General features: G+C 22.8%; 1 protein-coding gene across 1 annotated transcript; it reads right to left on the bottom strand.

Moving 5' to 3' along the window:
* Positions 1-2,184: 2,184 nt before the first annotated feature.
* LOC122507785 lies at positions 2,185-13,318 on the bottom strand. The gene is made up of 7 exons (XM_043620691.1): positions 12,768-13,318; positions 10,202-10,402; positions 6,900-7,361; positions 6,211-6,515; positions 6,039-6,143; positions 5,558-5,889; positions 2,185-3,737 (listed from the first exon to the last, which is right to left on the bottom strand). The coding sequence occupies exons 1-7, from the start codon at positions 12,792-12,794 to the stop codon at positions 3,655-3,657; spliced, it is 1,515 nt and encodes a 504-aa protein (XP_043476626.1). The 5' UTR covers positions 12,795-13,318; the 3' UTR covers positions 2,185-3,654.
* Positions 13,319-13,384: the final 66 nt, after the last annotated feature.

Below are 13,384 nucleotides of genomic sequence, written 5' to 3'. Positions count from 1 at the left end.
ATAATTCTCAATTTCATATCAAATCTTATTATATTATAAAAAAAAGAGAACAATGGATTTTTTCATTGTTTACGTCCTTTTAGAAACGAGAAAAAATCTTTACCTCTCACGAGTCTTATAAATATTGTTAAGACACAAATTATTTAATATATTATACACTTTTAAAAAATTTTCAAGATTATGTATACAGAGTGGTTTGAGAAATTATTGACTAGAGAAGATTTATACTGTATAAATATATTATTATATTATATTATTATATATATTATTATATATATAAATATATTTCAATAAAAAAATATATTTCAGTGATTATTATAGTGATGTGTGAAAAATCACAATTTTATCGACAAATCAAAATAACAAAAAAAATCTCAATATATATTGTAGAAAAGCGACAATTTTGTTGAATCCCCTCACTTTTAGTCGAATGTTAGAAAGACGAGAAATTTATTGTTTCCGAAAAATGTATACAGAGAATTAAAAAAAAATAGTAATGATTCTTTATTACTGTTTTCAATGAAGTAAATGAATAAAATGAATAAAATGAAATAAATGTAGTCATTCTCTAATCATTTTACATCAAAATATTATATCTTTATTATTATAAACATTATACAATATGTTACAGACGTGTATATAACATATATATTTATATAGTTTTACTATAATATTAAATTATTAACTAAAAATTACAATTTTTAAAGCTATTACAAAGATATTTTGTGCAGTGAAATCCAAATGGATCGTTAAAAGTGCCCAATCGTTTTTTTCATATATATTTATTTTATTTTTATATTATAGGAGTGCTCGGAATATTATTTTCTCCGAGTGGTCCGCAAGTTAAAAAGAAAAACAAATTGTGATTAAAAAAAGAAGCGAGAAAAAAAATTGTATTCAATCTGTTTCAATCATTTTTTCTTTTCTTTAAAAATAACTTCTCTCATTATCAAGGCACGTTTGAAATATAAACATTATTCAACTTCAAATGACTTTAACAAAAGTCCTGTTTATCCCTTCTTTCTTTCTTTTTAATTCTCTAAAAATAGTTGTCAAAAGATTTGCTTTCTGTTTTATTTTTATAATTCCATTAAGCAAAACTGAAGATGACAATTAAATGTAGAAAAATATAAAACGTTGTAAATTCCATTAGCCAAAATCACAGACGATTATCTTACTTTCTCTGACAAAAACACCAAATTGAAACATCAGTTTAGGTTGCTTAGATGATATACATATAAATATTATAAATATATTGTATATATAAGTAGTCTTACTCTTTATATTAATATTATTATTATGTGGATTGACAATTTTCGTTTTTTTTTTAATTGCCTTTTTTTATCGTTTTTAGCAATTTTTTTCAAAAAATCCACTTTTGAAGTTGTATTTTAAAATTTTTACAAATTATTTTCAGAATTCTTTTTTTTACTATTATGCTTTTTTATTAGCTTTTCCTTGCACTTTGTATTTTTCTCTTATTTCGCTCTAAACAAGCTTTTTATTATTTCGCTTTTTAAAATTGTATAGATGAATTTGAAAAAATGTTTCGAAACATTCAAGGCGCTTTAAAATTCACGACGATTACTAGACACTAGCAAAAGGTAAAATTCTATGTAAAAAAAATTCCTTTCAGGAATTTTATCTGCGTTATTTTACTGTTTTTCTTCTATTAAAGAAAATAAAAATAATTGCTATTGATTAAATTAATAGAATTACATAGTTAAAAATTGATAAAAGTCAAATATTGCATAACTCGAAACAAAAGTTTGGAGTTAAAAATTAGAACTATTTCATCTTTAGAAGAAAATTTAAAAAGGAAAAATTTTTCTTCAAATAGAAAAAATTGAATAAAAGTGAAAATTCATTTTCGCAGATAAATTAACTAAAATACAGAATGAGGCAAAAAAAAAATGGTAAAATTTGGTGTACTCCTACTAACTGTGACTTAAGATAACAATTGCATTAAAAATTCCCCTAAAATAAAAAGCTCTAGATTACACAATTTGAGCTTATAAACTTAAAACGAGATTATTAATTTAACTATAATGAATAATCTTTTCTTTTTTCCGCGGAAGAACTTTAGCACTGTTTGAGGTAAATTATCGCTGACACAAAATTCCCTCTAAAAAAAATTCCCTCTCTCTAATCACAAAAAAAATTCAATCATTTCTATAATTACTGTTTAATTATTTCTACAATTTTATTAACTTATAAAAAGCAATGAAAAAAAATTTTCCACAAATCTAGCATCATTTTTTTTAATTAGAGGAATTTTGCATCAGTTTGGGAAGTATCCAAAAATTTAAACTATTTCTGTCAAGTGGAAGTTGCTTTTGTTCTTTCATGGATTTCATACAGAAGCCATTTCCATTCCCCTTTTTTCTCTCTCTCTCTCTCTCTCTCTCTCTCTCTCTCTCTCTCTCTCTCTCTATAATATCTTTTTTAGAGATACTTTTCATTCTTTTCTTTTTCTATCTCTCTCTTTCTTTTTCTATTTTGAAAAATTACAAAACTTTCTGTACGTATACGATCCACGTATATATTGTATTTATAATTAACTGCTTAAAAATTAAAAATTTACATTTTGATTCTACCGTTTTTTTTATTATTAATTGCAACGTAAAGGGATTTGTTTTTTTTTGTAATACTGCACAATCGCTATTTACAACAACTTTCGTAAAATATTTAAAATTCTTTTTTAAAAAGTTTTTCGATTTTTTTAATATTTAAAATTAACGACAATACACGTCAATAATTATGGCCATTGTTGTTTTTTCTTTACAGTCATCCTTTCTTCATTTTTATTTTTTTTCGATTAAAAAATGCTTGAAGAAATACATAAACATCAAAGTTAGTTTGTTTCTTTTTTATATTCTTCATCAATAAATAAAATCACTTCATGATATTCGTCAACGTTTTGAGTGCATTTTTTTCTTCATTATCTGATTAAAAATATTTATACTTATGTACATGATTTTTACACGATTTTCAAAAAAAAAAGGAATACTTTAGTTCCGTTATTTTGTTTAAAAAAAACCGAATTAAGCAAAAATAATAATACATAATAATAATCTTAGAATTACGCAACACAAAATCTTAATAGAAAAAAATTTTAATATTTACAATTTTTGTTAAATTTAACAAGAATTTAAAAATTTCTAATTTAGATAAGTAGCAAATTTTTTCTCATGTACACTAATATCAATTTTAGAATGATTAAGGATTTTCTTTCTTTCTTTTTCTTTTGTTTTTTAAAAAAAGGAATTTTACAAAATCGGCAATATTTTGCTTTTTGGACACGATTCACTAAAATAAAATACCGTTTCCTTTTCTTAAACTACGGAAGTCTTATGTATGTTGATATTATTTCGCTTTTTCTTTAATTTTGCGTGTACGATAAATATTTTTTTGTTTTTCAATATAACAATAGCGATTTCCACAGTGGTACAACGATATATATAATATATATATATATATGGTGATAGCGACAAAGATGACAACATGATTATAAAAAAGTAGCAGCACCGTTTGTATCTATCGTACAATAATATTATCATCGCCATTTCCTTTTCTTTTTTCAAAAAAAAAATCCGTCTATAAATTCTTCGATTTTACAAGAAAGTAATTTTTATCGAACTTCAGTCATTTTACTTACGATTTTGTGAGTTTTGTACGATTTGCTGCAACAGTTGCAAGGCACGCCAGAGCCTCAAGATCTGGTGAAGCGCACCAAGCTAAAAATTTTATTTAATAATTTAATAATTTTTTTTTCAATTTTAAAATTAATGTACCTATTAAAAATAATTTAATTCTTGTGAAGAATTTAATCAAAATTTTTGAAAATAATTGAACTGTTTTGAAGAATTTCTTTCAATTTTTTTAAATAATAAATTTTTTTTTAAATTTAAATGGAAGATTTTGAAAGTAAACGAATTTTATTAAGAATTGCATCCAAGTTTTTAAAATAATCGTGTCTGTTAATAATTGTGATTAAATATTGGATTATTGAATTTTATTGACACTTTTAGAAAATACGGAAATTTTTCTTAGAATTATTTATATTACAATTTTTTTTTAATAATTAAATTCACTCAAGAAATTTTATTATAATATTGGAAATTATTGGATTCTTTCGAAGAATACCTACTATTAAAGATTTGGACAATAATTAATTCTTTCAAAGAATTTCTCTGTAATATTTCGATTACAATCGACTATCTTAATAATTGTAGTGAATAATTCTATTATTAAGTTTCATTCAAATTATTGATAGAAAATTAAATTCTTTTGAACAATTTTATTAGAATTTAAAAAAATGCAACTGCTTTAAAGAATTTCTTTGAAAATTATTAAAAAATATTTTAATTCTTTCAAAAAATGTAATTAAAAATATTGAAATTGAAAGAAAAATTGAAAATAATTAAATTCTAATAAAGAATTTTTTAAAAAATTACCTATTTAAAATAATTGAATTCATTTGAGAAATTTTTTTAAAATTGTATCTAAAATATAATTAAATTACTGTGAACGACTTTATTGTTTATAAAACTAATAAAAATAAAAAATAATAAAATTAGTAAAAATACTAATTCAATTGTTTCAAAAAAAATTTTAAATTCTTTCCAGCAATTTTAATTCAAATTGTCCTGAAAATAAATTAATTCTTCTAGAGAATTTATCAAAATTTCTAAAAATAATTGAATTCCTCTGAAAAATTTTTAATCAAGAAATTTAATTAAAATCGTATTGAAAAAAATTATATTTTCATAAATAAATTTTTTCAAAACTATGTTAAAATAAATTAATTCCTTTAAAGAAATTTTTATTAACATTGTATTAAAAGTAATTGAATTATTGTTTTAAAAAATATCTTTTAACTATTTGAAAATAATGTATTTTTGAAAATAATTGAATTTTTGAGAAGAATTTTAATCAAATTTTTGAAAATAATTGAATTCTTTAGAAAAATTTTATTCAAAATTTAGAAAATAATTGTATTTTTTCCAAAATTTTATTTAAAATATTTAAAAATAATTGAATTCTTTCGTGAAATTGAATTAAATTTTTTTTAAAAATAATTGAATTTTTGAGAAGAATTTTATTCAAATTTTTGAAAATAATTGAATTTTTGAGAAGAACTTTATTCAAATTTTTGAAAATTATTGAATTTTTGAGAAGAATTTTATTCAAATTTTTGAAAATAATAAAAAATTATTATTTTGTTGTGTAGGTACATAAAAACTGAATTTAAAGAATTTTAAGTTTGAAATTATTAAAAACTTAAAGTTGATATTTGAAAATAAAAAATTTTGTAATTTGCATAATAATAATAAACTGAATACCTTGTTTCGCACGTAATATTTGCAGTAGTATTTAATATTCAAAATAAAATTAAAAATAAAGTAAAGCAATAAAAAAATAAATTAAAAAAGAAATAAAAATAAAAAATTGTAATAAAAAAATTACATTTTAATTATTCTAAATTATTGTTTAAGCAAAAGAAAATGTTAAAATTAAAAGTAATAATTTGTAAAATTATTTTCAAGTGACTCACATTTACTTGGATCTTGGTCATTGTTTTGTTTAGATAAAGTGGTCAGAGCAGCGTTTCGTGTTATATTTTCCTTTCGTGCCTTTCGCTTTTGACTTCCAACAAGATTTTTCTCCTCCTCTTTCATTTCATCAGAAGGCCTTAAATTTTTTTGATTATTTTGTATACTATCGTTATCCGATAGAAGATTGTCGTAATTTTTCTTATTCGTTGAAGTCGAGTTTCCTTTAAGTAAAATTTTCTTCTTTTTGGTGCGTTGCTGTTTTTTCTTTTCCTGGAATTCCTCTAAACTCAATGAGGGGAGTGCTTCAATTTTTTTCTCTAAATTAAAATCCCTGAAAAATATAAACAAAAAAAAATTGGTTAATAAATACTGTCTTCTTGAAAATCGCAACAGTTTCTAATTAAGCGAATTCTTCGAAAAGAGAAACACTTTTTTTTCTTTCCATTTTCTAAATATAAAACAATTATTTTTAAATCTTACTCAGCCCTGAATCGCTTGTGACTCCAAGGACCAAAATCCATTTCTCCGCCGGCTCCTTCAGTTTCTGTATCTTCTGGTTTTGAAGCCTCGATATTTCCCTCGGCACTAAAAAATTTTATATTTATTAATTAACTATCGACAAAAGTAAAAAAAAAAAAATATTTCTATTTACCTTTCAACAAGATGTTCTAAATCTCCACGTGAACTGTTACCTTCACTGCTGAGAGAATCGGTTTTTTCACTAACATTCGATGAAATTGAATTTCTTCTCCCCTCAGTTCTTTCTGGAATACTTCGTGTTCCCGATATTTTCCTACGTTTATTCGGTTGAGTTGAGGAATTAAAATTTCTCTGTTGCTCAGCGAGAAATTTTTGATAACGCAAACCTTTGCATGTTCTCTCACCACGAAAATTCTGCTCATCTGCATTCGAATCTTCAAAATAAGAATTACCCTCATTTCGTCCGTCCTCCATTTCCTGAAGAAGGAAAAAAATCATTTCAACTAAAAAGGAAATAAATATTTCGAGAAAAAATTACACAACATTAAAATTATTACTGCAATTAATTAGTATAAAAATTAACATTTTCCTAAAGTTTTAAACGTTCATGTGAACGAATATTTTTTTCTATTTAGATATTTTCAAAAAATTACAAGAATAAAATGTTACTAAAATAAATTCTTGTTTTATAGAAAGTAATTAATTTTCTAAATTGAAAAAATATTTTCGAATGAAATTTAAATTTTAGCGAATAAAAAAATAGACGTTCATTTAAACGTTTGATAATAATAACAAATAATCAAAAAATTGCAAAAATTAAGGTAGAAAAAAATAGTTTTATATTGATAAAGAAATTAATACCATGTGATGATTATTATTTGATTCTTTTCTAGTTTTGTTCTTATCGCCAAATAAATCGGCTTTACAATCCTCCTTTTGTTCCACTGAAAGAGGTAACTCGGTGTAACGTTTTTTTGGCGGTTTTGGAGTGGAATTATTATCTGTTTCTACTTTCGGTGTTGTGAGATTTGCTATTTCATCATTATCAATTGATTGAACTTTTTGCGGTGTAAATAATGAGCTAAGACCACCGATTTGCGATTCATCAGCTAATTTGCCCGGTTGAATGGCATCGCCTTCTGTTCTTTCGGTATGTGGAAAATCCAATGAAGAATTTTCCCCCTTCATCTCATCGTGACCACTGTCACTAGATCCTGCTTCTGATTTTTTATTCGTTGGTCTCGTTGATAATGTCCGAAGCGGTGGTGCTGGCAGTTTATACCACTTGAAGTCCGGATTTGCATTTAGAAAAGCATCTTTATACTGAAAACGTTAATAATTATTGATAAATGTTAATTATTTCGTAATAAAAGTACAAAGAAAAGGAAATAATAAATGTTTATTATTTTTTAATTGATAACAAAGAAAAGGAGATAGTAAATGTTAATATTTTCTATTATAATTGATAAAATTGTGAAAATTAAAGGTAAACATTGATTTGCAATTTATTGGTTTCTAGTTTCTTATTATTTATTATTTTCTAAAATATTAATAAAATTCTTCACAAGAATTCAATTATTATCATAAATTTTAATAAAATCTCTCGAAAAAGTTCAATTTTGAAACAATTCTTTATAAGAATTCAAATATTTTCAATACAATTTTAACTAAATTTCTCGAAAGATTTTAAATTTTCTTCGAAACAATCAAATTATTTTTAAAAATGTTGATAAAATTCTTCAGAGGAATTCAATTATTTTGAATGCAATTTCAATGAAAATCTAATGTAATTAAATTAAATGTAATTAAATTACTTATAAAAATTTCCATAAAATTCTATGAAAAAATTTTTATTTTCTTTGAAATAATTAAATTTGTATTTCTACAAAATTTTATTATCTTTTTTTCATATAATTTATTATTTTGATAAATAATATATTACTTCGCAGAAATTTAATTATTTTCAATACGATTTTAATAAAATTTCTAAAAAGAATTACATTATTTTCAAAAATTTATGATAAAATTTATTTATTAGAATTTAATTATTTTTAATACATTTTTAACTAAATTTCTTCGAAAAAATTAAATTGTTTCCAAATTTTAATAAAATTTCTTAAAAGAATGCAATTATTTCAAAATATTTTTTGTTATTTGTTAACTTATTAGAATTTAATTATTTTCAATACATTTTTAATTAAATTTCTTGAAACAATTCAATTATTTTTAAAAATATTATTTAAATTCAATTTTTTTTAGAGTTTTAATAAAAATTTAATTATTTTCAACAATTCTGATAAAAAACTCTTCGAAACAATTCAATTATTTTTATAAATTGTAAAATTCTTGTCAAGAATTCAATTATTTTTGTAAATAATAATATTCTTCTGAGAATTTCAATTATTTTCAATACAATTTAAATAAAATTTCTAGGAAAAAATTAAATTACATTCAAGATAATTTTAATAAAATTTCTCTAACAGGTTAAATTATTTTTAAAAATTGTAATAAAATTTTTCTAAATAATTCAATTATTCTCAAAAGTTTTTAATAAAATTCTTTGTAAATTTTTTTTAAATACTTTACAAGAATTCAATGATTACATCAGTACCTCTACATACTCTTGAATAGAATTTTATTAAAACTATTTTAAATAATTGAATCCCTGCGAAAAAATTTATTATTTCTACAAATAATTGAATTTTTGCAAAATTTAAAAAAATAAGTGAATTTTTGAGAAGAATTTTATTAAAATTATTGCATTTAAAATAAGTGAATTCCTGTGAAAAATTTACTATCTATTGATATTATTGAATTTTTTCAAAGAATTAAAAAAAAAGTTTAAAAAATAATTTAATTTTCCCTGGAATTCAATTAAAATTGTTTTTTTTAAAATAATTGAATTCCAGAAAAAATTTCATTATTTATGAAAATAATTAAAATTTGTGAATTGAATTTTATTAAAAGTTTTTTAAATAATTGAACTTCTGTGAAAAATTAAATTATTTTTAAAAATAATTGTGATTTTCGAAGAGGTCAATTAAAATTGTATTGAAAATAAGTGAAATCCTAAAAAGTATTTTATTATTTATATAAAAATAATTGTATTCTTTACGAAGATTTTTATTATTTATAAATTGACATTTTGCAAAGAATTTTATTACAATTATTGAAAATAATTGAATTCTTGATAAAATTCAATTACCTTCAAAATTTTAATTAAAGTTGTTTAAAAAAATGACATTAGACTAAAAAAATTTGAAGCAATCCTTAAAAATAATTTAATTATTTGCAAAAACTCTAAAAAAAATTGTTCAAAAGAATATAATTTTCTATGAATAATTTTAACAAAATTATTAATTACAATTATTAACAAAATCTTTTATAATCAAAAAATTAATAAAAATCTTCGATAGAATTCTATTATTGTTGTTAAAAACTTCAATAGTATTCTTCGAAATAATTTTCAATTATTTCCAATTCAATTTTAATAAAATTTCTTAAAAGAAAGCAATTATTTTTAAATATTTTTTTAAAAATTTGTTTATTAGAATTTAATTATTTTCAATACATTTTTAATTAAATTTCTCGAGTTCAATTGTCTCAAAAAATTGTAATAAAATTCTTCGAAACAATTAAACTATTTTTAAAATTTTCAAATAGAATTCGTCCCAACAATTCAATTATTTTCAAAAGTTTTTCATAACATTCGTCGCAAGAATTTAATTATTTTCATGAACAATAAAATTCTTTGGAGGAATTCACTTGTTTTTGTTTACAATTTCAATAAAAATTTTTTATAGCATTTAATTTTAATAAAAATTTTAATAAAAATCCTTTAAAAGAATTCAATTATTATCAAAGATTTTGATAAAATTTGCAAAAATTATAATTTTTAATCCAAAATAATTATTTTATTTAATTAATTTTTGCTATTTTTCAATTCTCAAAGCATTGAAGTAGCATTTCATTAATTTTAAAAGTTAAAAACATTTAACAGGAAAAATTATTAAAAAAATATGAAACAGAAAAACAAACAAAAACATCTGACTTCAAACTGCGAACAGGCAACAAAAATTCGCAACGATTATTAATATATAAATTTGATTCTATTGTTTATATTAATTAAATTTTTTGTATTAATTTTTCAATTAATCATTTACCTCTTGAGCCAAATTTGTATAGGAACGTTTCTGATCAGGATTAAGTGTGGCCCACCATTCGCCGAGTACTCGAGTCACAGCTCGATTTTCCAAATGCGGAAAACCTGTACGAACCGAGCCGCGATGTCGTTTACAAAAAATTAGAAATGCATTCATCGGTCTTCTTGCATGATGAGCAGGTTCTCGTGACTCCTGTTGTTCCTATTAACAAAACAAATAGTTTATCAATTACTTTCACGCTTTTTCGATTCAGTTTTTGTTTTTGAAAAAATAAAACAGAGAAAACAATAAAAAAAGAAAAACAGAAAAAAAGGAAACAGAAAATGAAAAAAAGAAATCAAAGGAAAAAAAGAAACAAAAAAGAAAAAAAAGGAAATAAAGGGAAAAAATAAACAAGAATGGAAAAAGAAACAAAAAAGGTAAGGAGAAACAAAAAAGAAAAAAAAAGGAAAGAGAAAGTTTCTTCCGAAGACAAAATTATTTTCTTTTCCCTTCAATATCGGTAAAATATATTTCGTGATTAATTTTTATTTCCAATCAAGAATCTACTATTGAACTGTTTAACGATCTTTTTATCACATTCAGTTGACGGACGATTGAATTACGATTTATCTTCACTTCTTTTCCTAGTATTCTATTTAGTTTCACATTCAACTAAACAATATTGCATAATTGCTATATAAAGTTACATAAAGTATATATATTATATACATTTATATACTATATATACAATTTTTATTAGTAATATTATTTTTTAAAGTCAATTGTATTTATGAAAACTCTGCGAACACCAAGAGAAGGAATTGGAAAAAATCTAGAAACTGCAAAATCATCAATTCGAATCATTCAAATGTTCAATATAAGTCTTTTTCTTTTAATTCAAACTTTTTTTAAAACTATCTAAATTTTTTTCCTTCAAAAAAAAAAAATATTTTACAATTTTTTTCTATCAGGAAAAATGATATAAAATTGAAAAACAAAAAAGTCTTCTTTTTTTTTGATAATGTTCATAAACATTATTAGTATTATTAACTCTCCGATTACAGTAGTTATATTACTTTCGAATGTAAATGTAAAGTTGTTTGGTGTAAGTGTTTATGAATATAAAATATGCACATGAAATGCAAATACTAAAATGTTAATTTACTCACAGAAAAGTTATATTTCATAATAATCTTTTATTTGTGTGAATTATATTTTTAACTTTCTATTTGATGAAATAGATGAATTTAAACAATATGCTTGACATGGAAATTTAATTTTCTCTTCTGAAAAGTGAAAAAGAATTGCGGAAATTATTTATCAAATGTATCAAATGTATAAAATTTATAAATTATATAAAATGTATGAAATTTATAAAATGTACCATATGTTTAAAGATCTTCCACTTTATACAATGTAAAAGGAAATTCTTCGAGAAAACGAAATGTCCGTCGACAAACTTTTTTCTTCTTATTAACTAACTATATTATAATTGAATGAAATTTATTTTTTTACACCGATGGTATGTGACTGAAACCTTTCACAATATGAGGACAATTAACTTTGAAGTAGTTACTAGTGCATGAATGTATTGTTCCAGTGATATTCTATTTTTAGTCTTATTACATACTTTAGTTAACAAATCATATATATACGCATAAGATTGTAACATTTTGTACAACAAGAAATGTCAATGTTCCAATGATTTATAAAATATATTAGTCCCCACTATCAGTGACGTTTATAAATATAATGATATTAACATCCTGTACAAACACGTCCAGAAAGCAAGGACACGAATTTTCATTCACATTTTCGTCACTTTGCTCCGATTCTTTCGAATTTCAATTAATTTCCTATTTCATTTCAGTGAAAGTCTATTTAAACAAAAAAAAAAAATTAATTTCTCATTTTTAAGAAAATATTTAAGTTAAAAAAAAACAACACTCTCTAGCCTCTCGAGAATATGAAAAGGGAAAATCATAATGAAATTTCTGTAACCAATAACTGATAACAAGAATAATGATTTTCTAAAGAAGGAAAAAGAATTTTTTTTTCTTTCAAATATAAAAAAAATATCTAACTCAACCACCTGTTTATAAAAAGATGACCTAAATCATTGATTTGTCATTAAGTGAATAATTACAATTATTTAGTTATACAAACTCAAGTCAAAACTGTCACTTTGACAGATGTTATTCCAGATGTAAATAAATATCGAAAAGACTACTAGTATTAGCCGAGAGAGAAATGATCTGTCATTATTCGTTTACCTTTTAAAATAAATTAAAAAAATAAAAATCCCACTATAATAAAAAACAAAAGTGAGAACAATATTCATCAATATTTCCAAATTGTCATTCACTTTCAATGATTCAGAAAAATGAAATCCGACATATTTTTTATTCAAAAAATATCATGTTTTTTCGACATTGTTGAATTTTCTGACATATTGCTGACTTGGATCGTAATGACTGTCGAGCTTCGTTACATTATTTTCTAAACACAAAATTTGCCCACGTAGATTTCTCATTCATATTAGAATGAAATATTCAATGCGGCAATTATAATCACACATACATACCTTTTGCTGATGCTCGTTGGCAGCCATTTCTGGTTTTCTTGACAAATCCACTCAATAACGCATAATAAAGATAAAAGCTTTCGAGACACACACAGACACTCTTTCTCCCTCAGTATTTAAACTGTCCTTTTCTTTCTGCGTTCTGGCAATCTTCTCCAAACCTCAAACCACTCCTATATAGGCACGTCCTTTGTTTAGCCACAAGTTCTTCTCCTTTCCACATTAAGAGAGCGTTTCAATTATTCGTAGACACTAAACGATGATGTGCCAACTCACAAAAAACAAGGAGAAGATGTAAACTACTTAAAATGACATTTGCTATATGAAATGATTTTTGTTGCTATGGTTAGCAGCACGTTCGCTCTTTTTAATAGCTACATATATGCAAACGTCACGAATCATGAAAATTATATTCAAAAACATCGTATTATCATGTAATTCTCTTTTGAATAGTTTAACTTAATTAATGTTACACTTGACAGAGATCAGATGTTTTTACACTACCAGGGAATTGTCTATTTTCACAAGAATGTCACATTCTTTACTGTCATATCATAAAACATTTGACTTTACCGCCAATAATGAACGAAACTTTCCCACTGTCACAACAATTAGAA

Source organism: Leptopilina heterotoma, unplaced genomic scaffold (genome assembly GCF_015476425.1).
Source record: "Leptopilina heterotoma isolate Lh14 unplaced genomic scaffold, ASM1547642v1 Lhet_51, whole genome shotgun sequence".
In the NCBI taxonomy this organism is placed as follows: Eukaryota; Metazoa; Arthropoda; class Insecta; order Hymenoptera; family Figitidae; genus Leptopilina; species Leptopilina heterotoma.
Note: the sequence above shows the minus strand (reverse complement) of the source record. Positions and strands in the feature narration are given on the sequence as shown.